Source organism: Capricornis sumatraensis, chromosome 1 (genome assembly GCF_032405125.1).
Source record: "Capricornis sumatraensis isolate serow.1 chromosome 1, serow.2, whole genome shotgun sequence".
NCBI lineage: Eukaryota > Metazoa > Chordata > Mammalia > Artiodactyla > Bovidae > Capricornis > Capricornis sumatraensis.
Genome location: NC_091069.1, coordinates 9712839 through 9740099, shown reverse-complemented (window position 1 = coordinate 9740099; position 27261 = coordinate 9712839). Strand labels below are relative to the sequence as shown.

The 27261-nt window shown below is 47.3% G+C and overlaps 1 protein-coding gene across 1 annotated transcript in view; it reads left to right on the top strand.

Annotated features, from left to right (window-relative positions):
- The window catches only part of MVB12B (multivesicular body subunit 12B), an 87301-nt gene extending 60362 nt beyond the window's left edge, over positions 1–26939 (top strand). Inside the window, exons 3-6 of the mRNA XM_068981446.1 lie at positions 8987–9094; positions 14054–14150; positions 24197–24326; positions 26813–26939. Of these exons, the coding sequence (XP_068837547.1) occupies positions 8987–9094; positions 14054–14150; positions 24197–24326; positions 26813–26939 (462 nt within the window). The remainder of the gene's footprint in view (positions 1–8986; positions 9095–14053; positions 14151–24196; positions 24327–26812) is intronic.
- The last annotated feature ends 322 nt before the right edge of the window (positions 26940–27261 follow it).

The following is a 27261-nucleotide window of genomic DNA, read 5'->3' as shown; positions in this document are numbered from 1 at the left end:
TTTCCAATGAGTCAACTCTTCCCATGAGGTGGCCAAAGTACTGGAGTTTCAGCTTCAGCAACATTCCTTCCAATGAACACCAAGGACTGATCTCCTTTAGGATGGACTGGTTGGATCTCCTTGCAGTCCAAGGGACTCTCCAACACCACAGTTCAAAAGCATCTATTCTTCAGCACTCAGCTTTCTTCACAGTCCAACTCTCATCCATACATAACCACTGGAAAAATCATAGCCTTGACTAGACGGACCTTAGTCAGCAAAGTGATGTCTCTGCTTTTGAATATGCTATCTAGGTTGGTCATAATTTTCCTTCCAAGGAGTAAGTGTCTTTTAATTTCATGGCTGCAGTCACCATCTACAGTGATTTCGGAGCCCAAAAAAATAAAGTCTGACACTGTTTCCACTGTTTCCCCATCTATTTCCCATGAAGTGATGGGACCAGATGCCATGATCTTCGTTTTCTGAATGTTGAGCTTTAAGCCAACTTTTTCACTCTCCTCTTTCACTTTCATCAAGAGGCTTTTTAGCTCCTCTTCACTTTCTGCCATAAGGGTGGTGTTATCTGCATATCTGAGGTTGTTGATATTTCTCCCTGCAGTCTTGATTCCAGCTTGTGCTTCTTCCAGCCCAGGGTTTCTCATGATGTACTCTGCATAGAAGTTAAATAAGCAGGGTGACAATATACAGCCTTGATATATTCCTTTTCCTATTTGGAACCAGTTTGTTGTTCCATGTCCAGTTCTAACTGTTTCTTCCTGACCTGTATATAGGTTTCTCAAGAGGTAGGTCAGGTGGTCTGGTATTCCCATCTCTTTCAGAATTTTCCACGGTTTATTGTGATCCACACAGTCAAAGGCTTTGGCATAGTCAATAAAGCAGAAATAGATGTCTGGAGCATTCAGGGATGCCGTTTCTCTGTGACACTGTTTTTAAGTGGCTTGGGTGGTTCTTTGTGTCAGAGAGGCCTGCCCATGGCTTGTCAGCTGTCCCCAAGGCAGGGCCCAGGGCTGCCCTGGTTTTGACCTGGGCAGTGGGCTGTCCTTCCCTGGGCTGTGTGAGAGTGCTCTGCTTACTGGGTGCTGAGGGGGCAGAGCCAGAGGGCACAGAGCCCCACCTCTCCTCTGACCACGGAGTGACTTCGAGTTAGTTTATGGAAGTTCACCAAGCCTCATTTTCTCATCTGTAAACTGAGGGGGAAGTAGCACCCCTTGCGCTGGGTGATTGGGAGGATTCAGTGAGACTCTGCACAGACACTGCCTAGACCAGAGCCCCGACAGCAGTGAGTCCTCGGCCGGGATCCCTGCCCCTCCACCTGTCCTCGAACCAGGAGGCTTTCCTGCAGTTACGCTCAGGGGTTCCTTCCCACACCCCGTGGGCTCTCTAGGCTTCCTGAACGCACGTTTCCCCCTGGGACTGCCTTGTGGTCATGCAGAATGTGACCTCTGAGCTGGAGCCCGAGAAGGAAGGAAGTCAGGGGCCTGGGCTGCATGAGCCAGGGGCTGAGCCCGGGCTGGGCAGGCAGCCGTACCAGGCCCCGGTGTGGTTCTGCCAGGCGTGGGGCCGCAGCTTCTCCACATGCTCCTGTTCCCTTGGTGGACCCAGCAGTGGAGAAGTCATGTGGAGCTTCGGACGTTGTCCCACGCTGGGACACACTAAGGAGATGACTGGAGCCGGAACTGTACCTGCAGGAACATCCCCGTGGTCCTCAGAGTAGTGGCTTCTCTCCAGGGAGTATCGCCCCCATCCTGTCTTCCATGAGACATCTCCCCAGCTCTCTTGAGATTTTAAAATTAAAATTCACTTTTCTGTTTTTAACAAAGTGATGCCTACACAGTTAAATCAGAGAGTACTAAGGGACTTTTAAGAAAGCATAGCCACCCCGGCCTGTCTCTGCCTGCTCCCCCTGTTTCATTCCCCAGAGGCAGTTACTTTCAGCTCTCAGATTTTTTCGCTTCTGGTACTTCGTCTCCGTATTTCTAAATAATGTGATTGTGCTGTTTATTTTTTGACCGCCTATCCTGCACATGTAGTTTTCTCATGTTCTCCGCCCATCAGGCAGTATCACAGTTTTGCCTTGGGTACCCCTGGATCAAGTGATTCAGCAGGACTGGAGGTTCTTTCTTGTAACTGTTTCCTTTTCTTGGAATTAGTTGTTGACTTGTCTCTTTCATTTACTTACTTGTCTAGATGCCTACCGATTTTTACACGAGAATTTAAAGTTTTTCTTTAAAGTTTCCAAGTTAGTTACTAAGTTATATTTTCACACAGAGCTTCATGCCTATAAAGGCTCGCACATCTGTCCTGCGCCCATCCATCCACACCTCTTCCCAGGGTGCAGTCCACATTGCGTCCTCCCCCAGAGACGGCCCGCATCACTCTTCTTTCCACGACCTTCTCTCCTTTCCCTCCGTCCAGGCCGTCCCTGGGCTGTCTCGTGTGGGGGCCTGTTCCTGGAGCTCTAGGTTCCTCTGTGTTGATTCAGTGCCCAGTCATGCTGGCACATCCTCTTCTAGGCTCCCCAGAGAAGGCAGCCAGATGAACTTCGTAAGTCCTTGAACGTCTGCTAAGATCATCTTCTACCTTCATGCTTACTTGACCCTGGTTGAGGTGGAGAATTCCAGAAATCCTTGGAATTTTGAAGAGGCTGTTCGCGCCTTAGTTTTCAGTGTTGCTGATAAGAAGTCGGGTGCATTCTGATTCTCTTCCTCTGTACGTGGCCTGTTACTTCTCTCTGGAAGTTTTAAGGGCATTTTTTTCATCCCGAAATCGATGGGTTTTAAGGGCGTTTTTTTCATCCCTCCTCTTACTGTGGAGGCTCGCCTTTTCTTCTGTTTTTTATTTCCCTTTCTGGAAATTTCATTGTTGGATACTGTTATTGATTCTTCAGTTCTCAGGTTTTTTTCCCCCATCTCTAGTTTCTCTCTTCACCTTTGTATTTTATCTTCTGGGAGATTTCCTCAATTTTCTCCTCCAATATGTTTTTTTTTTTTTTAATGTTTAATTTTAGCTGTAAGTTTTTATGTCTAAACTCCTTGTGTTGTCTTAAATTGTTCCTTTTAAAACGTTCTCTACAATATTCTATTCTCGTTTAAAATAAAATGAAAGTGTTAGTCGATCAGCTGTGTCCAACTCTTTGTGGCCCCAGGGACTGTCCATGAAATTCTCCAGCAAGAATACTGGAGTGGGTGAGCCATTCCCTTCTCCAGGGGACCTTCCTGACTCAGGGGTTGAACCTGGGTCTCCAGCATTGCAGGCAGATTCTTTCCTGTCTGAGCCACCAGGGAAACCCAGTTCTTGCTTGGTGACTGCAGTATCTTCACTTATCCCTCTGAAGATGTTCATTTCAGGTTTGGTTGTTAATTCTTTAGCTTTTGTTGTTTCCTCCTGTTTTCTGTGCTATTTTCAGGTTCCCTTTCTTCTAATAATTTGAAGCCTGTTGTCATATTTGAGACTCCCCCTAGTGCCTGGTAATTCTTTGTTGTCAGTTAAGAGCCAGGCCCTAGCTCCTGGGGTTGGAGCCCTGTGGTAGGGGTGGGGCCTGATGACTGGTGGGCGGCACAGTGGCCAGTGCACCAGGAGCTGGCTCTTGTAACCGTAACCAGAGACCTCAGAGCCCGTGGGTGCTGGTCTTCTCTCTGGCACTCTTTAATTTCTCCAGAGACACATCCTTCAATTTGCAGCATTTGGGTACACCTGGCTCCCAAGGTGCCAGAAGCAAGAAGGAGGGTGGTCCTGGAAGGGACGGGGAGGGCCCACCTTTCAGTCACTGTTCAGCTCAGTGTGCGTAGTCATTACCCTCTGCTCTGACTCTGGAGTTTTATTTCCTCTTTTACCTCCTTCCCCACCAAGCTGGTGTCCTGGAGCCCGGAGCCCTGCTGATGCCATTTCTGCAGAAAATACTTCTGAAGCAGAGTGGGGCTCTAGGAATCTTAACATCTTTGTTCTGCCTGTCTCCAGTTCTAAACTCGCATCGCGCCCATCTCTAGGCCCTCCACCCTCATCCCAGTGGTGTCTGGGGCCCTGGGATGTCCATCCCTGCTCCTCTGCTACACCCTGGACCTTCCACCTCCCACGTCTCCACACGTCTGATGGCATCTGCCTCGTGCTGTGCTCCTCTCTTGCTCTTTATTTTAGTGGCTCCCTGCTGTCTCCACTAGATTGTCATTTTAGAAGAATATTGGTGGGGAAGAGCAGTAAACCCAAGTGTCCTGTCTGTCACTGCCCACCTCTTCCTCTGCAGAGGCAGCTCCTATACTGGGAAGATGGGAGAAGGAGAGGGAGGGTCTGAGCATGTGAGTGTGTAAGAGATGTGTGTGTGTGTGTGTGTGTGTGTGTGTGTGTGCATGTGCGTGTGAACCCCTATGACAGACACCCTGGGCACTGCAGCCGGCCACAGCGTTGGGCATCCTCTAGTCATTTTGGGAACAAGACAGGGTACAGATCAAACCGAAGGAATTAGTGGCCTCACTGTTGAAATGGAGGTTTGGCCTGTGAGTGGTGATTTTGAAGGGAACACAGGGATTAAGTCCTGGAAATTTCATTTTTAAAATTTGTATTACCTTACTCCAGCAGCTAGTGGGGTTTCTTAGTTTTTCACAGTTTGCTGCAGATCTACGGGCTGATTTGTCTGTTCACTCCTTCAGCCAGTTGCGGTTGAGCCCGTGTGTATCAGGCAGGACGCTGAGTACAGGGGATAAACGGCCATCGGACATTGTCCTCGGCTTGGCAAAGCTTTTGTCAGTGGCGGGGCAGTAGAGCCAATAAAGGTTAATCACACAAGTACATAATCTGTGTTGAAGACTAGGACTAGTCCCAGAGATGGGGAAGGAACCCCAGGGACCAGAGGTTGGAGCTGAGCCCCCATGTGACAATGCAGGGCTTTTTGAATCCTGATGTAGTGTGGACCTGTCTGTTGGCGCTGGCTTCATGGGGTCGTCACGTTTGCGTAGACCTGTCTGTTGGCGCTGGCTTCATGGGGTCGTCACGTTTGCATGGACCTGTCTGTTGGCGCTGGCTTCATGGGGTCGTCACGTTTACATGGACCTGTCTGTTGGCGCTGGCTTCATGGGGCCATCACGTTTGTGTAGACCTGTCTGTTGGCGCTGGCTTCATGGGGTCGTCACGTTTACATGGACCTGTGTGTGGGCTCTGGCTTCATGGGGTCATCATATTTGCATGGACCTGTCTGTTGGCGCTGGCTTCATGGGGTCGTCATGTTTACATGGACCTGTCTGTTGGCGCTGGCTTCATGGGGTCATCATGTTTGCATGGACCTGTCTGTTGGCGCTGGCTTCATGGGGTCGTCACATTTACATGGACCTGTGTGTGGGCTCTGGCTTCATGGGGTCGTCACGTTTGCATGGACCTGTGTGTGGGCTCTGGCTTCATGGGGTTGTCACGTTTGCATGGACGTGTCTGTTGGCGCTGGCTTCATGGGGTCGTTGCGTTTACATAGACCTGTCTGTTGGCGCTGGCTTCATGGGGCCATCATGTTTGCATGGACCTGTCTGTTGGTGCTGGCTTCATGGGGTCATCATGTTTGCGTAGACCTGTCTGTGGGCGCTGGCTTCATGGGGTCCCGGGTGAGCACTGAGGCAGTTCTCGTGCGTTATCCCCTCTGCCCCTGCAGTGCCCTCAGGGGTGGGGGCTTGCTTAAGCCTGGAGTGTCAGGTTGGGGTCTGCTGTACCTGGAGTCCTCTTCCTCCACCCCCAGCCTGCCTCCCTGTCCCTCCCTTCCCATCCTGGGACTCAAGACTGAGTTCACAGGGACAGAGTTTAGAGGTGAACTTCGGCGGGGCACCCCTGTAGCTACTGACCACATACTTGCCTCGTATGGTCAGTCACTTCAGTCGTGTCTGACTCCTTGTGACCCCATGGACTGTAGCCTGCCAGGCTCCTCTGTGCATGGGGTTCTCAAGGCAAGAACACTGGAGTGGGTTGCCATTTCCTTCTCCAACTTACCTCGTAGCTAATCTAGCTTGCCATGGGGAGAGTTTAGGTTGGGAAGCACCTTTACCTGCCTGGGTACTTCTCCTGCTCCAGGGAAGGCAAGCTGTGAAGGCCCAGCCTTGTTCCTCCAGGGCCACTTCCCTAGTCCTGCTGCTGAGCCAGATCTGGGCTCCCCACACCCCAAGCAGCCTTGGAGGTGGACCCATCCCAGACTGTGGACCCCTGGCTGCAGGCATCTCTGTGCTCTGCACACCCACACCCGCCAATGCACACGCATGTGTGCATGCACACCCCCACACACGCTTCTCTCCCTCCTCCTCTCTCTCACCTCCCTCCTCACTCCCCGTGGGGTTGGAGGGCGTTACACGTTTTCACTTCACCGCACATGAGTTGTGGCTCAGGGCAGAGCTGGGCCATGGTGGACCTTGTTGAATGGGTCTCCAGAGCAGGTTGGAGGCCTGTTAACTGCAGGGACAGAGGGAGAGAAGGCGGCCTCTGAGGAGGGAGCAGGCCTGCTCCTGCTTTCCTCTCCCCTCTTTGCATTCTTGCACCAGCCTCTTCATCGTACCAGGGTGTCTTCTAATTCAGAAAAGGGAAGATTCTAGCAGTGGAGCGAGAGGAGGGAATCCTCATTTTCAAACCCTGGAGACGATGGCCTTGAATGAGGGGGCACACCACCCCACTGTAGCCAGGAAAACCCTCCTGAACCCCCAGACTTTTCCGTGGAAGGCTGGACACAGCTGTCTCTCTTTTGAGGTACCACAGCCTTTGTGTGTTCTGCAGACTCTGTTTTTTTTAATTTATCAAAAATAATACATGTATTATAGAGAAACTACATAGGTTCCCTTCTTTCTTTGTTCCTGTGGCATCTCATGACATTTTAATGGTTCCAAAATTGCAATGCATCTGAGAAATACGTTGTGCAATTTGACATGATGTTTCTTTTTTTCCTAAAGGAGCATTCTTTAAATCCACAGGTGATTCTCAAATGGCTACATCTTTGAACTGAGGAAATACAAGTACAGTTTGGGAAACAAAAATCTTTCAAACGTGGAACCTGTGGGAGAAAACAAAGCATAAGGGATCCTTGGTAGTAGAAGTTGGGGCCACGGCCTCAAATCTCAGGTTTTCTGAGGAACTTTATGTATGACCATTATGGGGGCAAGTGTGGACAAGGCCTTGTCTGTTCGGCCATGTTTCTTTCTGTGGGAGTGACGTGCTTGAACCAGACTGTCCCTGAGATTGTCACCATACCATTCCTCCTTCGGATTTCAGGTCAAACATCTTTGCATATTCAGCATAAGGACCCTTCTTTTCCCTTCATGGCACTTATGAACTTAACAATTGTTCGCTGTGAAAGCAAGTACTTTTCTTTTGCCAGTTGGCCTTTGGTCTTTTCAGGGGCTCCCTCGGAGAACGTGGCCGTGGGAGCTATGCAACCCTCCTGGTGGAGTCGGCCCCCACACTCCAGGCTTCACACATGACAGTCCGAGCCATGTGGGCCTGCTGTGCTGTGTGCACACGGGACGGGGCAGAATCAGGGCAGTTTTGTGTAAAGAACAGAGGCATTTTCAGCAGTTTGTGAGGACAGCCCGGAGCTTGTCAGATCAAAGAAGGCTTCCCGTAGTCTTCCCCGCTGGCTCAGCTGGAAAGGAATCTGTCTGCCGATGCAGGAGACGCAAGAGATGTGGGTTCAATCCCTGGGTTGGAACAATTCCCTGGAGAAGGAAATGGCAACCCACCCCAGTATTCTTGCCTGGAAGATTCCATGGACAGAGGAGCCTGGCTGGCTACAGTCCGTGAGGTCACAAAGAATCGGACCCAACTGGGAACACATGCCTCCCACAGTCTAAGCCTCAGAAGGAGGAGCAGGGAGACCCCAGACTGCAGAGGGCGCTGCTCCCCAAAGGGGCGCTGCTCCCAGGTCTTCCCAGAGTCCCCTTGGGGTGCAGCCAGGATGTGGATTCCTCTGGCCTGTTAGGTGCTGAGGGAAGAAGCTGCACCAAGCCTGATCTTTCCTTAACGAGCATCGTGGAGAGAACGGGGAGAACGTGTCCCAGCCAGCCTTCTTCTCTCCTGTCTCCTTGTGAGCTCTTCCCACTGATGGCCTTAGTCCCACGGCCCAGGGCCCAGGCCCTATAAGACTCACATCAAGGCTGGCTTCATCCTTGAACGCTTCTTGAAACTAAAAGTGAAAAGTGTTAGTCGCTCAGTCATGTTCACCTCTTTGTGCCAGGCTCCTATGTCTAGGGAATTCTCCAGGTGAGAATATGGGAGTGGGTTGCCTTTCCCTTTTCCAGAGAACTTCCCAACCCAGGGATCGAACCCAGGTCTCTCGCATTGCAGGCAGATTCTTTACCATCTGAGCCCCCAGGGAAGCCCTTAGAGGGAAATTTCTACAGCCATATACGAGAATATGGCTCCTCAGTGAGACTAGAAACTGGCAGCTGAGTCTTTTTTAAATTTTCCTATCATGCTGGTTTTCAACCTTGAATTCCACTCACAGAACTTGTGCTGAAAAGAAGTGGGGCAGGGCGAACCTCTCTGACGCCCTGCCCGCCCCCCCATGCCCAGTGATAGCAGCCCCTGGCCAGCCCAGTCAGCCCCGGAGCAGGAAGCCGCGCCAGGCGCCTGGCAGGCAGGCCCCTCTCTGGTGGCACTGCACGCCCCATTCTGCCCTCTGCACCCTGTACTGTCCCCGGAGTGACTGGCAGTGAGCAGCTTAATGTGCTGACTTCTCCGGTCCCTTCTTGGTCCATGACAAACGGAAGTTCCTCTTTTCTCATTAGAAGCACTTTTGTCAGGGTGTCTTTAATCAATGACTTCCCCAGGGACAGTATTTTTAGAAGTTGTATTTTTCACACTCTCCCTTGGCCCCTCTTGGAAAAATCTCTTCCCAGGGCCTGGTGAAGTGGACTAATGAGATGCCGCGCGAGTCCGGGCCGGAGTTAATTGGCGCAGGTACGGAAGCTCCTCACGCCCGCCCTCCACGGCCCCCGGCCTCACCTGTGTCCTCTTCCCCGTCTCTCTGGTGCAGGTCGCTCAGACAGCAGATGGTGTGGACGCTGACCTCTGGAAAGACGGCTTATTTAAATCCAAGGTTACCCGATACCTGTGCTTCACGAGATCCTTTTCCAAAGAAAATGTAAGTCTAGTAGTGGCTTTCCGTTTGCTAAGAGAGCACATTTCCATTCGTGTTTGAAATTCTCCTCACTTTTTTGGTGGTGGTTTATTTTCATTGCTGTGTTAATTTATCGGTGGTTTTAAGTAAACAGGGTAGGATCAGCAGCCACCGCTGGGTTTCATTTATTAACAGTATTATTAACCACATACCCAAGTGTGTAGTGAATTCCATTAAAACTCGTTTTCCAAAGGAAACACAGAAAAGATTTCTCTCACAGCTCTCATCCTGCCTGCCTTTCATCTGAGTAACAAATTGCGGGGTAGTATGATGTGAGCATCTTCCAGGGGAGCTGGCTTTAAAGCTGACCAACAGAGGGGAACATAGCCAGAAGATGCCCCATGGTCACCCCTCCCCAAGACGTGGCTGTGTTGACTTTCTCCCGAGGTCTCTCTGCCACGTGACATTTCATTGTTTTGGCAGGTAGGTGTCCACCTCACATGCAGATTACTTTTTTAATGTGTTGTTTTTAATACTTAAGCCCATAAATAAGGAAATTTTAAAGGCACCTACTAAAGATGTTCAAATAGGTGGTTTAGAACAAAGAGAAGTGGCTCTTGTGAGTATCCTTTCCATGTGAGGCCTGCCCTGGGCACTCTGCAAATATGCTGCCTCCATCCTCAGACTCTTAAAGTAATAGCTCCTGAGATCAGGGAGTTTATGTGCTTGTCTAAGGACACCTGTCTTCCCTAACCCTGACAGGGAGCAGTCAGATTTTCATTTTTAGGGGTGCCATTTTATTTTAGGCCTAAATGCAAAAAAAAAATCAGATGGGAAATATTTTTATTATTTTTATAAATCTTATGGCAACAATAAAATATGTTCATAAGTGATTTTTAAAAAACTCAGGTTCAAGCATCCCTATTCAGAAGCCTGGAAGGGAAAGGTCACCATCTTTCTCTCCGTCACAAGCCCACAGCCCCGTGGTCCTGTCACAGTCCTTGTGCGTCCCTGCAGCATTTTTTGGCTGTGGATTGTCACATGGATCTGTGGTCCACACTCTTGTCCAGCAGCTGTTCGCATTTGTTGATAAGTGTTTGTTAGGAAAATGATTTCTAACATACTCAGGGAGGACTCGTTGCTCTCAGTTTTTCCCACTCATGATGAGAGTAACAAATGCTTGCTGTAAAGGACAGAGCTCCTGATGGAGGAGGGAAGTTCCTGGCAGCTGGGTCCGCGGTGGATCTGAGCAGGACCTTCAGGTCACAGTGCAGCGAGGAGACCCCAGGGGCAGGTCTGAGGTCGGGTTACAGTGCGGTGAGGAGACCCCAGGGGCAGGTCTGAAGGCCCGGTTACCTTTCCAGACGTCAGGCCTGTGACGTTCGGGCAGTGCCCCTGGCTCCATCCCTCCATCCTGCGTCCATAAACACCTATGGCACTGTCTCGTCGCCTTTGTCCCTGGAGGTTACCTATACCCTCTTTGAAACCATCCATATTCTTAGCTGTTGTCACCTCTGTTCTGCCACTGGCTACCCCTCTCCGCAGGAAGTCGGCATGTTCACTGCGCAGGGCTGCCAGACCACCTCCCCAGGCTTGAGCAGCTCGTGTCCACACCCTTGCTCTGCCCAGTGGTTTCACACGTTCGCTCCTGACCTCCACTCAGCCTCGGGCCCTCCTGCTGAAGAGGAGCCCGCAGCTGCAGAGGACAGATGATCTCATTGGCTGTTTTTGGTTTCTGTTTTTGTTGCATTTCCTTGAAGGCTATAAATAGGGTGTCGGTACTCTCGGCCAGAAGAGCCCCTGATCCCTTGGAGTAAGGACACTAACAAGTTAAAAAATGGCAGAGAGAAGTCACTGGGGCTTGTTAATTTTAGTGTCATGGGTAAGTGGATGGTAGAAAATACGTCGATCTAATCATTTGTCGAACATTCAGGAGATGTGTGTTGAGTGCCTACTTCGTATCTCTTACTGTATGAGGGCCGGGCAGGCATGGTGAAGTGTGTGTGGGAGAGGGTGTAAGACAAGGACAAGGGCAGTGGGAGAATCCTCTGCCCCGCTTTTGAGGCAGTAAGGAAATTAGGAGCATTTTACTTTCAGAAAAAGAATGAATGGGTCCTGTAGTGAGACGCAGAGGGAAGGCAGTTCAAACGGGCGGCAGGGGCCCCCTTGCCAGCCCAGGAGTAGAGCAGGAATGAGCCATATTTTCATCTGTTACAGCCGGTCTGTCCCAGCCCCGCTGTCAGAGCCAAGACTTTGCATGGCATAATTTTTTACAACTGCAAAGGAGGGATGTAGAATCTCAAGACTGGACAGATTCTTAATTAGGCGACTTGAGACTCCCTGTGTAGGAGTTTGGGGAGACTCCTCTGGAACCTGAATTCCTTTCCCCCAATAATGCTGTTAACACAGAAACCTGGCTTTGGAGTGACATTGCTTCCTGGGGAAGGATCGAGATTAATTGCACTTTTCATGCCCTGTACTTTCTGCATTACCTGTAATAATAATGTACATAGATTAGGTAGGGAGGATATTAAACAGAAGGATTTATGAACATTTGAATATTAAGTTGGTTATCTGTGGCTACCTTAAATGCAAGGTTGTCAAAAATAATTACAGTATACTAGCAAATACTGGCTACCAGAGACAATATAAATACCCTGAGTCAGTGCATATTGGGCTTTTGGCATGAATCATTTGCTCAACAAGGATTGGGAATACGTTCTTCATATTTATGAGGAGGAAATGAAAGAGAGCACAGGATGGGGGAGGGGAGAGGAACAGGCAAAATTAATGGTGTCGCAGACCTACTGTATTAAACCCGGTGCAGCGGCAGCCCAGGGCGCCGAGGGACCTCACTTGGGCTGCAGGAAGCTCTGACAGTGCAACCTCCTGTTCCGTGTGCACCGGAGCGGGGGGTCTTCATGCCTCTTTTAATGGCTGCACCACCAACGTTCTGGCTTTATGATCAGGGACGTTCGTAGAGTGTGGAGGGTGAGGTCGCTAAGTGGTTTGCAGTTGACTTCTGTTAAAACCCAACTTGTCAGATGGAAGACGTTGGAGAAGGATATTGATGAACGCCCATCCATCTATAGGGCAGGGAAACATATCCAGCTGTTAATTTCTCAATGCAGAAGGCAGTGATGACATGGAAAAGCAACTGCCATGGGAAAAAGAAAAAAATGATAGATTAGATCAGGCAATTCTGAAAGCAGCTCATGTTTGCGAGTTGGGTTAATGGTTCAAACCCTTCCTCCACGGTCAGAGATTTATTCCGCGTTAGGGTTCCACTCTCCACTTGCTGTGCTGGCCTGTGCGTTGTTTTCCCGAGACCCAGCTACCTGAAATGTAATCATTTTAAATCCTCCGCAAACACCAGCTTTTGAGAGAGACGGCTTTCTGACCACAGTGCCGAGAAAACACTGGTCCTAGTTTACGCTCGACACTTTGACCTTCATGGCTAAATTTCAGGAATGTATTTCATTTGTGTACTTTTGGTTTATAACGCACTTACTAAATATACTTTTAATATTTTTGTTGGCATTATTTAGATTTGTCGTCCGAGCAAGTCCATTTTGATTTTGGATTCTGAGTGGCCCGTCTGGTTGAAAATGTACCCCAAAATAGTAATTTATTCAGCAGTAATTATCGAGTACCTACTGTTTGGCAAGATCTATGCTAGGCTTGGGTATATAGTAGTAGCAGAGATGGTTTTGGTCCTCGTGGTTCTTAAACCCTGGTGGGGAAGCAGATACTACATAAAAACCTCACAAACATGCCATTAGAAACTGATACGAAGGAAAGTTGAGCATGCCAAGAGAAAACAAAGCATGGAGTATAGATGATAGGAGTTGCCTTCTTAGTTTTCAGTGATGGTATTGGCACTGGGCAGGACGGGTGGGGCCACAGAGACTGAGGGCCACACCCTTCTCTGAGCAGGCCAGGCTTGACTCCGGAGGAACTGCCGTGCAGGGCAAGGTGGTGGGGTCATCTGGGAACGCAGAACAAGTAAACCGCACATGTGCTTACGGGGGCTTGGGCATTTCTGGGAGATGGGCATGCCAAGTGCATTGTTAGCATCCTAACAGGAGAGATTTGGGATGGGAAGGCATCATTCTTCTTCTAACTGGCTCTAGAGAGAGGGGGAGCTAAGTTTTGTAAATGACTCTGAAGATGTTAATGAAACCTCCGAGGTGGCCCCACTTTGTTTAAGTTGTAGGGTAGATCTCTTTAGAGCTCGTTTCCAGCTTGAAATGTGGGCTGCAAGTGCCAGGGCATTTGCAGAGAATTCTCTCTCGCAATTATAGGACAGCGTGCCGTCTTCGAAGATATTTTTGCTTTGGTTACGGAAAACTGTGCACTGTGGGCCCCGTGCACCGCCACTAAGTAGAGGCTTAAAGAGGCCCCTGTGCATGCCATTCTAGAAGCTGTGTAATATTAGGCAGCAGCGCTTTCCCACTCTGTGTGAGTTTATGATTCGTGGGGTTTTATAGAACATACCTAGCCACCGAGATGCGTGTCAGTATGCAGAGACCAGCAACCACTGGGGAGGGTGGTTGATTCTCTGTTAGAGATGCAGCTCCCCCGCCTCCCGCTGCAACAGCCACCCCGGGAATGTGCTCTTCTAAACCTGCTGTCCCGAGATCTGATGCTCGGGGCTACGGGGCCACGTGGCCCCCGGGACGTGGCTGCACAGCTGCTCTCTGCTCGGTTACCTCTCGGGCATCACCTGGGCCACTCGTTCTGCTAACCAAGGCCACGTCTAAGTGAGTGGCCTTGAGATTCTGCAGACGAAATCCTTTTCTGGGGGCCACCAGAGTCCCCGTGTAGCCGCTGGGGATCATTAACTGGCACCTACTCTAATTAACCTGCTGTCGTAAAGCTGCATGAGTCATTGTGTTAAATACGCGTTTTGAAGCCAGAATGGCAGACCCACCACAGGCGTGTTCAGATTAATCGTCTGTGTCTCTTTCCTTTCTTCCCAAGAGCCATTTAGGGAACGTGTTAGTGGACATGAAGCTCATCGACATCAAGGACACTCTGCCCGTCGGCTTCATCCCGATTCAGGAGACGGTGGACACACGTGAGTCACCCTCTGGCTCTACTCACCACAGTGAGAGTTTTCTTCCTCCAGGTGTATGTGTAGACACTTTGATGTGCAGTTTGCTTCAGAAACATTTTAGGCGGCCTCACTGCGTGCCCACAAATAAACCCTGCTGCTTCTGACACGTGTCTGACTCGGCTCTCCTTTGGCGTGTTCTGGGTAGGGGCATGGGAGTGAGCAGAACTCACCCTTTTCTCTGAGAATGGGGCTCCCCGCTGAATCAGTTCACTCGGGAAACCGGTTGTAGTTTGTCCTTAGCCCATCCTCCAGCGATGCTGAAGCCAGGCTTCACACAAGACCCAGAAGCAAAAGGAAAAAAAAAAAACAAAAGACGCTCAGGGAATACAAGTGCCCTTATACCCCCACTTTTGGTTCTTGGAGCGTACAGGAAAAGTCAGAACCAGAAAGACTGCGAGTTAGAGTCCTCAAGATCTGAAATTGAGGGAAGACCCTGAGCCACACGGATCAGGAGTGGCTGACACGTTGGAAGCTTCTTCAGGATCGCGTGGCAGTTTGAGGTTCTTATTGTGGCATCAGTTCCTAAGCAGTGCTGGAAACCTCTGGGGGGTTGACCCTCCTCAGTTTGATGTAAGGCGACTAGCTTGCTTTATTTTATATTACTTAGGACCAGCAGCAGCAGTGTATATATCCACAAGAGTAATATGGCAAATAAGAAAGAAGTCCAGAGAATCCTTCCTTTATGACACATGATCCATTATGAAACTCTGCATCTCACTTTTTGTCACACATACTTTCTTTTCCCCATTTTAGACCTACTTTTTTTTTGGCGGGGTGAGGGGGCTGTTTTCCTGCAAATGTTTCTTATGAATCAGACTTTTCATATCTACACAGACCCCACATAGCTATTATTTTAATGAAACAAGTGGATTCCATGGGTAGCATACTTTTCTTAATGCTCGCCTCACTTTTGGACATTGGTCTACTTCTAGTCATTTGTTATTAACATGTATTAGCTAATAATTTCACAGCAGTCAGTATTTAGTATGTATTTACTATGTAGCCCCTGTCATAAATGTTCTATGTTCCTGATCGCATTTGATCTTCAGAAGACCCCTGAAGATAGGTACCTATTTGGAGATAGGTATTATTAATACATACTCAATTCATATATGAGAAAAATGAGGTGCAGTAGCAACTTAAGGATTAAAGAGCTTATCCAAGGTTACACATCTAGAACTGAATGGAAAGAATACACGGAGGAACTATATAAGAAAGATCTTAATGAACCAGATAACCACGACGGAGTGGTTAGTCACCCAGAGCCAGACATTCTGGAGTGCGAAGTCAAGTGGGCCTTAAGAAGCACTGCTGTTAGTAAAGCTAGTAGATGCAATGAAATTCCAGTGGAACTATTCAGATCCCTAAAGGATGATGCCATCAAGGTTCTGCATTCATTATGTCAGCAAATCTGGAAGACCCAGCAGTGGCCACAGGACTGGAAAAGGTGAATCCTCATTCCAATTCCCAAGAAGGGTAGTACCAAAGAAATGTGCTAACCGTTGGACAATTGTGCTCATCTCCCATGCTAGCAAGGTCATGCTTAAAATCTTGCATGCTTGGCTTCAGCATTATGCGAACTAAGAACTTCCAGATGTCCAAGCCGAGTTTAGAAAAGGAAGAGGAACTAGAGATCAAATTGCCAACCTTCGCTGGATTATAGAGAAAGCAAGAGAATTTCAGAAAAACACCTATCTCTGTCTCATCAACTACACTAAAGCCTTTGATTGTGTGGATCATGACAAACTGTAGAAAGCTCTTAGAGAGATGGGAATACCAGACCATCTTACCTGTCTCTGGAGAAACCTGTATGCAGGTCAAGAAGCAACAGATAGAAACTTGTATGAAACCACTGATTAGCTCAAGGTCGAGAAACGAGTACAACAGAGCTGTCTGCTGTCACCCTGTTTGTTTAACCTATACGCTGAGCACATCATGAGAAATGCCAGGCTGGATGAGTTACAAGCTGGAATCAAGATAGGCAGAAGAAACATCAACAACCTCAGATATGTGAATGATTCCACTGTAATGGCAGAAAGTGAAGAGGAACTAAAGAGCCTCTCGATGAGAGTGAAGCAGGAGAGTGAAAGAGCTGGCTTAAGACTAAATATTAAAAAAAAAAAAAAAAAAACCCTAAGATCGTGGACATCCAGCCCAGTTGCTGCATGGCAAATAGAAGGGGGAAAGGTGGAAATAGTAGAAAAAATTTCCTATTCTTGGGATCCAGAATCACTGAGGATAGTGACTGCAGCCATAAAATCAGAAAACGATTGCTTCTTGGCAGGAAAGCAATGGCACACCTAGACAGTGCATTGAAAAGCAGAGACATTACTGTGCCAACAAAGGTCCATATAGTCAAGGCTGTGTCTTCCTATGCTCACATAAGGTTGTGAGAACTGGACCGTAAAGAAGGCAGAATGCCAAAGAATTGGTGCCTTTGAACTGTGGTCCTAGAGAAGACTCCTGGGGCAAAAGGAGAAGTGGCTTCAGAGGATGAGATGGTTGGACGGCATCACCAATGCAATGAACGTGAACTTGGGCAAACTCCAGGAGATGGTGAGGGACAGCGAGGCCTGGCGTGCTGCAGTCCATAGGGTCACAAAGAGTTGGACACGACTGGGTGACTGAACAACCACCACCACCACCACACATCTAGAAGTAGGGAGATAACTAGATTACACACAGGAGCGTGACTCCCCACACTTTTATCCACAGTGCCGCCCTGAAAAAGCATGTGTTGGAGCACCTTTTACTGATAGATTTTATATATTGGTATATTTGAATTTGGGGATAACTGCTTTATTGAGGTATAATTCACATACCATACAATTTACCCATTTAAAGTTGCAGCCCAATGGTTTTTAGTATATTCACAGAGTTGTGCAACCATCAACACAATCAGTTTTAGAAAATTTCATTAAAACTGCGGACCCACTAGTAATCACTCTCCTTTTCTCCCTAGTCCTCACCTCCCTACCCTCTACCAGCCATAGGCAACCACTTATCTACTTGCTGCATAGACTTGCCTATTCTAGACGTTTCATGTAAGTGAAATCATATCATCTGTAGTCTTTTGTGTCTGGCTCCCTTCACTTAGTATAAGTTTTCAAGATAGGTGCATGTTGTAGCATGTCAATACTCCATTCTTTCTTATGGCCAAGTAATACTCCATTATATGGATATAGCATTTTACATATCCATTCAGTTGATGGATAGTTGGGTTGTTTCATTTTGGGTTATTGTGAATAATGGTGCCCTGAACACTGGATGCACAAGCTTTTGTGTGGGCATATGTTTTCACTGCTCTTGGTTATACACCTAGGTATGGAGTTGCTAGGTCATATAGTAACTCTATATTTAACTTTCTAAGGAACTGCCAAACTGTTCTTCAAAGGAGCTATACCCTTTCGCCTTCCAACCAGCAGGGTTTGAAAGTTCTAGTTTCCCCACATCTTCACCAACACTTGTTATTATCTTTCTTTTTTATTTATTTATTTATTTATTTATTTTTTATCTTTTTTTTTTTTAAATTTTAAAATCTTTAATTCTTACATGTGTTCCCAAACATGAATCCCCCTCCCCTCCCTCCCCATAACATCTCAGTGGGTCATCCCCATGCACCAACCCCAAGTAAGCTGTATCCTGCGTCAGACATGGACTGGCGATTCAATTCTTACATGATAGTATACATGATAGAATGCCATTCTCCAAAATCATCCCACCCTCTCCCTCTCCCTCTGAGTCCAAAAGTCCGTTATACACAGCTGTGTCTTTTTTCCTGTCTTGCATACAGGGTCATCATTGCCATCTTTCTAAATTCCATATATATGTGTTAGTATACTGTATTGGTGTTTTTCTTTCTGGCTTACTTCACTCTGTATAATCGGCTCCAGTTTCATCCATCTCATCAGAACTGATTCAAATGAATTCTTTTTAATGGCTGAGTAATACTCCATTGTGTATATGTACCACAGCTTTCTTATCCATTCATCTGCTGATGGACATCTAGGTTGTTTCCATGTCCTGGCTATTATAAACAGTGCTGCGATGAACATTGGGGTACATGTGTCTCTTTCAATTCTGGTTTCCTCGGTGTGTATGCCCAGCAGTGGGATTGCTGGGTCATAAGGTAGTTCTATTTGCAATTTTTTAAGGAATCTCCACACTGTTCTCCATAGTGGCTGTACTAGTCTGCATTCCCACCAACAGTGTAGGAGGGTTCCCTTTTCTCCACACCCTCTCCAGCATTTATTGCTTGCAGATTTTTGGATCGCAGCCATTCTGACTGGTGTGAAGTGGTACCTCATTGTGGTTTTGATTTGCATTTCTCTGATAAAGAGTGATGTTGAGCATCTTTTCATGTGTTTGTTAGCCATCTTAATTCTAACCATCTTAGTGGGGATGCAGGGGTCTCTCGTTGTGGTTTTGGTTTGTGTTTCCCTTGTGGCTAGTGATGGTGAACACTTTTTCATATGCTTATTATCCATTTGTATATTTTCTCTAGAGAAATGGCTATTCTAATTCTTTGCCTGTTTAAAATTGGTTTTTCTTTTTATGATTGAGTTATAAGAATGTTTTCATATATTCTAGATGTAAGTCCTTTATCGTTTACATGATCGGAAAAAAATTTCTCCCATTCTGTGGGTTTTCATTTCTTTTTTTAATCAAGGTATAGTTGACATACATTCATTTCATTTTCTTGATACTGTCCTTTGAAACAGAAAAGTTTTCTATTTTGTATGAAGTTCCATTTATCTATTTTTTTCTTTATTGTTCATGCTTTTGGAGTCATACCTAAGAAACCATTGCAAATCCAAGGTCACCAAGATTTATGCCAGTGTTTTCTTCTAAGAGTTTTATAGTTTTATCTCTTTTGCTTAGGTTTTTGATCCATTTTGAGTTAATGCTTGTGAACTGATCAAGATAGGAGTTCAAATTTGTTCTTTTAAAAAAAATGTTTTTTTGTTGAAGTGTAGTTGATATACAGCAGATTTATTCTTTTTTCCAGAATCATTTGTTGAAAAGACTATCCCTTCCCTCACTGAATTGTCTTAGTACCCTTGCTGAATATCAGTTGACTGTAAATGTGAAGGTTTGTCTCTAGACTCTGAGTTCTTTTGCTATGATCCGTAGGTCGTGCCTTATCCAAAACCACAGTCTTGATTACTGGAGTTTTGTAGCAGGTTTTGAAACCAAGAATCCTCCACCTTTGTTCTTCTTTTTCAAGCTATTTTGGCTGTTCTGGGTCCCTCAAACTTCCACACCAATTCTAAAATTAGTCAATTTCTGCAAAGAAATTATCTGGGATTTTGATAAGGAATGGTGTTGAATGAATAGGTCAGTTTGAATATGTATAGATTTTGAATGATTTTCTTGTGATAAGTTTACAAGTACTTGAGGCTACTGGGTCCTGGGTCCTCTACACCTGCCCCGACCTTCCTCTGCAAGCATCTTCCTCATCTTCAGGCACCTGTGCTTGACCCAGATGAAGCCACTCACTGTGCCCTCTTGTGCAACTTTCTTTCTTTTTGTTCTTTTTAAAAAGCTCCCTTCTATTTGTTTATTTATGGCTGTGCTGGGTCTCTGTTGTGGCTCCTGGGCCTTCTCTGGTTGTGGTGGCTTCTCTTGCTGCAGGGCACAGGCTCTGGGGCACGTGGGCTTCAGTGGTTGGGGCACGTGGGTTCTGTAGTTGCAGTTCCAAGCTCTGGTGCACAGGCTTAGTTGTTCTGCGACCTGTGGAATCTTCCCAGACCAGAGAGTGAACCCATGCCCCCCTGTGTTGGAGGCAGATTTTTAACCCCTGGACCACGAGGGAAGTCCATTTGTGCTCCTTTCTTTTCTGACTTGACGGATCTGCTTTGTTGTTTTCCCTGCCTGAGAGGCCCTTTCCCTCAACTCTGAATGTCACAGCTCATGTCTTTGTAGTGAGCTCCGATCTCTAGATGCAAGTGTAAAGCAGGCTCTCTTCTCTCCTCAGTCAGCTGCCGTGGGTGCCTGTCTCCTGCAGGCTCTGCAGACTTGGCTTTGGGATACAGAGATAAGCCCAGGAAAAGAACCCACAAGGGGCTTAGTCCAGAGGGTGACTGTAATCAGCTGGTCAGGAGCCCTGTCTGCTCTCTACTACTCTCCAGCTGCTTGGCACAGCACACGTTTGTTGAAGGGTGAAAGGAAAGTAGGCAAACGTGAAGGACAGTGGTGGAAAGCCCATACGGTTCTGGTCCTGAACGCCCGTCATTCCCTCTGTTAGCACAGACTGCACTTGGCACAGTGGGAGGAACTTGGACTCTGGAGTCAATCTCGCCTAATGTGGAGTCTGGCTCTACCACTTACAAATGAGGGACCCTGGGCAAATGACTTCACCTTCCTGGGCCTCAGTTTCCTCATCTGTAAAATGGGGCATCACTGTCCACCTCATAATGTTGTTCTTAGCTTACATTATAGCCATTTACATGTTTTCTTCATGTCTTTGCTACTTACCTCTTTCTTGAAGGGCAAGACCTGTGTTTAATTCATCTTTGAATCACGTAAGGTACCTGCCATACACAGCTCAGAGGATGAGCTCAGTAAAGTTAGGCTTTATTACCCTCTGTTGTCAAATTAACTTCCAGAAACACCAGTTCATGTTGCCCCTGATGATACCGACCTATACCTTTTTTCCACAGGCCTGTCAGCATAGGCTTTATATTTTTAATTTAGCTTTACTATTCTCATTTTATTTAATTTTTACTTATTATTTGTTAGCAATACTGAACATCTCCACAAGTTTTTGCTTACACTTATATGAATGGTCTGCTTAAGAAATAAAATTGACTTGTATTAATTTCCCACTTCTCGTGTTTTTCTTAGTTTTAAAATTTGCATTGTCATTTGTTTTTGACAACTAAGTGGCTTAAAATATCTTTATATTGATTTACAATAGAGTCAAGGAATTTCTTGTTCTGCATTTTCCTCTCAATTTGTTGAATCTATTCAGCGAGGAGGCCCAGGACTGAGTCCTGGTCCAGCTCCTGTGCAGCTATGTGATCCTGGGAAGTTGCCCCGGGGACTAGGGGTGTGTTGGTCACTACCCACATGGACAGTGTGAGGTTGGGTCCTGGTGTCTCCAACAAGGGTCATATCCCCCTAGGGATATGACTGTAGAGTCACCTATTCTTTTAGGGTCATCCAATCTGTGGTCAGCTCTGGGACGTTTGAGAGCGTTTAAGATCCTGATTTTTTTTTTTTAATCAGCCGGCAGGATGAGACTCCTGTAATTAACTTAAAATACGTTTTGTTGCAATCCATATAGCACTTAAAAACTGGAAGACTGTTTGTTTTAGTAAAGTGCCGTGTCCTTTCTCTGTGTTCATTAGCATGACTGAACACATTTCTATTGACTCTGTATAATATGTTTACTTAAAGTCAGGCCTGTTTAAGCATGTGTAATTAGCGGCTCCATCTCTTACCCCCAGTTTGCTGTAAATGGAAGAATGGACCAAAGAGCAGCTGGCAAAGCAAGTACATAAAATACCTGCATCTTTGTTTACTTTGAGGAAAGGTCTCACCTCCTTCACACTTTCAAAGGCCTGAGTTTATTGGCTAATAGTTTTTAAAGCTGCAGGGTTGCTGTGGACAGTCTCCCCGCAGTAACCCTTTCTGGCTTGTTGGATCCCGTGTTCGGGGTCTAGATTCAATTTCCAATATTATTACTCAGAGCTAGTATGTCTGATCAAGCGCTCAGTTTCCTCTCCTAGGAAGAGAATTCACAAAGTTTCTGAGTTTCCAGCTGGTAATCCCAAAACATCAGCACCTGATTCTCCTCTTCCCTTGATAAAATCAAGACTAACAGCAACACAGCGCTTTCCTCTTGTGTCTTGCTCTCTAATGTAAATATGCTTATTTCCTGCAACAGAACTGAAAGGCCTTGAAAATCAGTGCCAAACACTGACACAGATTGCGTGCTCGAGGCTTCCTCACAGTATTATGATAAGAATGACCATGACTATTCTTTACTGATCACTTACTGTGTGCCAGGCACCAGGCTAAGTGAAGCATATGCGTCATCATGTTTCATCCACCCCATGTCCCTACGGTGTCAGGCTTCATTAACTCCTTTTTAGATGATGAAACCAAGGCTCAGAGAAGTTAAGGCCCTTGCCTAAGATTAGGGTGCTGGAAAATGATGGAGCTGGAATTTTAACCCAGATCTGTCCCATGTATTGAATGGCTGCAATTGATTGAAACTCATCATGTGTGGTTTAAAAACCACACATGAACAAACCAAAACCATGTGGGTGGTCACTGCTTGTGGTTGTTAGGCAGCCACTCATTACCCTGCTGCTGCTAAGTCACTTCAGTCGTGTCCAACTCTGTGCGACCCCATAGACAGCAGCCCACCAGGCTCCCCAGTCCCTGGGATTCTCCAGGCAAGAACACTGGAGTGGGTCGCCATTTCCTTCTCCAATGCGTGAAAGTGAAAAGTGAAAGGGAAGTCGCTCAGTCGCGTCTGACTCTTAGCGACCCCATGGACTGCAGCCCACCAGGCTCTGCCGTCCATAGGATTTTCCAGGCAAGAGTACTAGAGTGGGGTGCCATTGCCTTCTCCAACTCATTACCCTAAGACTTTATAAATTAGAGAAAAGAATCACAGATGTGTCTGTCCTTTCCTGTACTAGAGTGTGTTTCAGGGAGACCGAGCAGTTGAAGAATGAAAGATTTTTTTATATAGAAAAATTCCAACTAATAAATGCAGAAGGAATGACAGAGTTAGAAAATCGCTATTTGACACCTTTAATGAAGTTACGGATCTAGGCACGGTCATCAGGGGATGAGAAGACCACCCAGAGCAGGGTGTTAGGGACTTTATAACCAGGGCACCAGGCTGAGGGCATTAAAACCCACCGAGAGTGTCATCACATTTCATCCATCCCGTCACCCATCAGATGTACGTGCACCACCCGTGGAGTGCTCCTGCCTATGCTGTCTAACCTGAGTAGAATCAAAGCTTTCACTCAGCCACGTTACAGGAGATAGAATGGATGACCCGAGTTCTCCATCCTGTGAGTGCTCTGAAGGTGAAGGGTAGGTGGAGAGGTTACCACAGAACAAAAGAGACATAACCACCGAGTGCCACGCACAGACAGTGTTTGGATCTTGGTCCAGATAAACCGACAGCTGAATGACATTTTTGCGATAATGGAGATAACCGAATGCAGACTATTTGATGATATTAAGGAATCATTGTTTGTTAAGAATAATAACATCTTATTATTAAGATGGTTATGGTTAAATATATATATATATATATATATTAGCCTGCCCTGGATGCCTTCCAAGATTTTGGTGGGTGAAATGACATCGTGTTGGAGAGTCATTTTAAATCTCCGCAGAGCTCAAGAGGGCAGGGGAGGAGACGAGAGGGTTCCTCCATTGTTGACAGTATTGAATTGGGTTCATAGGAACACGTGGATTCAGCTTATTTCCTGTTCTCTCTATTGGGGGGAATGTAATGGCAACCCACTCCAGTATTCTTGCTTGGAAAATCCTATGGACGGAGGAGCCTGGTAGGCTACAGTCCATGGGGTCACAAAGAGTCGGACACGACTGAGCGACTTCATCTTCTTCTTGAAAATCTCTGTAATAAAAAGAGAAGAGAAGGCCTGTGTAGTGAACTGTGTTAACCCTGGGGGCGTCCGTGTGCTTGTGTCCGAGGGCTGGAGCAGCAAGCAGGTTGCAGTCGTGGATTTATCCCAGGCTCCTCCTGGCAGAGGGGTGTGTGTGCCCTGTGGGCCCCTTCCCGGCAGTGGACGTCGGGGATCAGGCCCTGAAGGCAGAGCAGGGTGACCGAGACTGTCCACTGCGACCCTGCCCCAGGCCGGAGCAGCGGCATCCCGGCCTTTTTGTCGGGCGTCTTGGATGACCGGTCATTTCCACCGCCGGGAAGGGAACCTGATGGGAGACATGGTGTTGAGAATAGAGATGTGGGCACCTCTGGAAGACTCATACCTTTTTGTGGTCCTTTCCTTCAGAGGAAGTGGCTTTTAGGAAGAAGAGGCTGTGCATTAAATTTATCCCACGGGATTCAACCGAAGCGGCCATTTGTGACATCCGGATCATGGGCCGGACCAAGCAGGCCCCGCCTCAGTACACATTCATTGGGTAAGTCTCAGCAAGGCCAGGCTCGTCACTGCCGTCTGCCGAGAGCTCTCAGGTCCCTCCCAGGGGCCAGGTCCGGAGACCTGTGTGACCCACAGCCTCTCGGCTGCCTGCCTCTCGTGGGCCTCCGTCCGGCCTTAGCGCTTCTCGCTGCCCTTCCCGCCCAGACGACAGCCGGTCCAGGACACCACCCTCCCAACCTCTCCTCCCGTGCTCACGCCACCTGCTCCACCTAGGGGGCTCTCCTTCCCCCTTCCTCCTATGTGTTCATCCTCAGGCTCTCAGGGGTCTTTCCAGATGCCTCGAGCCAAGGGGCTGCCTCCTTTCCAGCCACGGGGCCTCAACTCTCCCCATGGTTTATTCACCCCGTCACAGTTCAGGGAGCATCTTGTTTGGTGCACAGGGCCAAAGCCCCTGGATATGGCGGTGAGTGAGGCAAAGAGCCTGCTCCCCTGGAACTGGTATTCAGAAAGGGAGAGTCGAGCAACAAACAAGAAACCTATGGGTGAGACCTATTTCAGCTGGTGAAGAAATGGGGACAACTAGGAATGAGGGGTGTCTGCTTCCCAAGTGCAGAGGGGAGGTAGAGAGTCAGAAGGGGAATGAAGGGGTGCTGGCTATTCAAGAGATAACAGATGTTCACCCATCAGGCCTCTGAAATTCGGTCTCTCAGATTAACAGTGTGGTAGATGGTTTTTGGCCTCTTGGCCACGTGCCATCTCCCTGGCTGGCTTTGCAGGCTTCTTGGCTGTCCCTGTGGGTCCCCAGGGATGCGTTCTCCACTTGACTTTGGAGGTCAACTTCCTGGATCTTGCTCATTTGAGCCTAAACCCTCCTCTTTACTTGAAAAGCCATAGCCTTTCCGTGAAGGCTGCACACAGGCTGGGAGGTAGATATATAGATGGATAGGTGGATAGATAGATAGATATAGCCAGCTATAGTAGTGTTTGCTTGAAGCACTTGGGGAGCAAGTGTCACAGAAATGGAGTTTATTTTCATCTTGGTTCACAACAGCTTGTTTGACTCTTCAGCTATGGAATCTGAATGCTCTTCTCTGAGATTTTGAGGTCCCTAAGAAGGATTCTGTGATCACACCCTTTCTACATACTCAAAACTCCCATTTTGCAACACGGTTTAAACTCATTATGTAAACAAGATTACTAGAGTAGAAAACAGTTAAGAAAATAACCATACTTCAGGTATCTTAGAAGCAGCCACTTACATACAAATAGTAGAAACCAACAATTTAATAATTGCTACATCTATTATGTATATTCAGTTACTATGTGTATTCAGGTTTTTAAAATTACACCCTATACTCTTTTCAAAGATTCAATTTTTAACCAATTTAAGCAATTCTAAAGAATAGATTCTTACCATATATGTCTTGGTAATCAAAACTAGAATCCTTTTCTTATATCATTTTGAGAAGATTGCTAAATAAAGTATATTTTTGTTTCATCTGGGGGCAAAAATTCTATTCCAGAGGAAGACAATTTCAGTGTTTAGAACTCTTAAGTCACTTTTTCTTAAAAACGGGCACAGCCCTACAGGTTACTTTGCAAAGGTTTGGGGTTGTCGGCTGTGAGGGACAGAAACCTCAGACCAGGAGCAGCTCCTCCAAGGCCTGACTGTGGCCGTGACCGAGAGGTGGCAAAGTCAGTGCAGCTGATTAGACTCAACCAGCTAATAAGACACAACTGGTTGAGAATAGTTCCTGCAGTGTACTGATACAGAGAAGCTACCAGAAGAATCCACTGAGCAAATCTGTCCTCGTTTTTTGGAGAGATGACCTTCCTCTACATCCCAAGATGTGGATCTATGGGGCAGCCGAGAAGTCGGAAGTTGGATGTGGCTGAGATAATCCGGTTACAATTCCAAAGAGTGCACCTGTCTCATGGGCACCTGACTGTGGGGTGGGGCTGGGCAGGTGTGCCGGTCAAGTAACAGGAAGACAGACATGGCCAGCTGTCAGCCCCTCTGTCACCACCCTCACTTGTGGTGGTTCAATGGGGCACACGCCTAGCACTTTGTGATGCAAAGATGTCTCCCAGACAGGCCCTGAGAATGACGGACAGTGAAGGGCCTTATCCTGGAGGAGGGGCGTGGCCTGGAGCTGGGTGGGGCCCGTTCTGGCAGTTCAACACCAGGCACAGGTGGTCTGCCCTCTTGAAGTGGATTATGGCACAAATATCCTCAATGAAATGACAAAGTAAAAAGAATTTTGCAGACTCAGAACCGAGGAACACGTTGACAGCATATATGTAGGATGGCAGGCCCCAGGATGGAGCAAGATGACCACACCCGACAGGCCTACGGGGTTGGGACAGTTGCCATCACCTCAGGCTTTGCACCGTGACACCTTCGCGGGCCAGAGTCGACTCCCTGAGGTCTGAGGCCATGACCCTCTGAAATGAGTCAGTCTGCTTTGTTGCTCAGGTCATTTTATGCTAAACCGCCTCCATGAGGATTTCTCTTTTCTCTTAAAGGGAGCTGAACAGCATGGGGATCTGGTATCGAATGGGCCGAGTACCACGAAATCATGATTCATCTCAACCCACAACGCCTTCCCCATCATCCGTCGCTTCCACCCCAGCCCCCAACCTTCCCAGGTGAGGCCCTGTCCGTGGCACGGTTCTGTTATGCATGTCCCAGAGGAATGTGGTCTTGGGTCCCCCTGCGTAACTTCTTAAACACCTCCACTTAGGATCTGCAGAAACACTGCCGGAGCAATATACCTTTAGAGGAAATTTTGCAAAACCGGTTAGAAATCTTCGCATTACATGAATGTAAAAGCCATTCTGTGCTCTGTTGTACATATTCTGCAGGCTTCTAAAATAGCAGAATATGCAGCTTAAAATGGGCTTGTTATTCTAAAGAGTTCATAGCTGCAACCAGTCACATGATCTGTAGCCTCGCTGTTAGGAAGGCTAGCCAT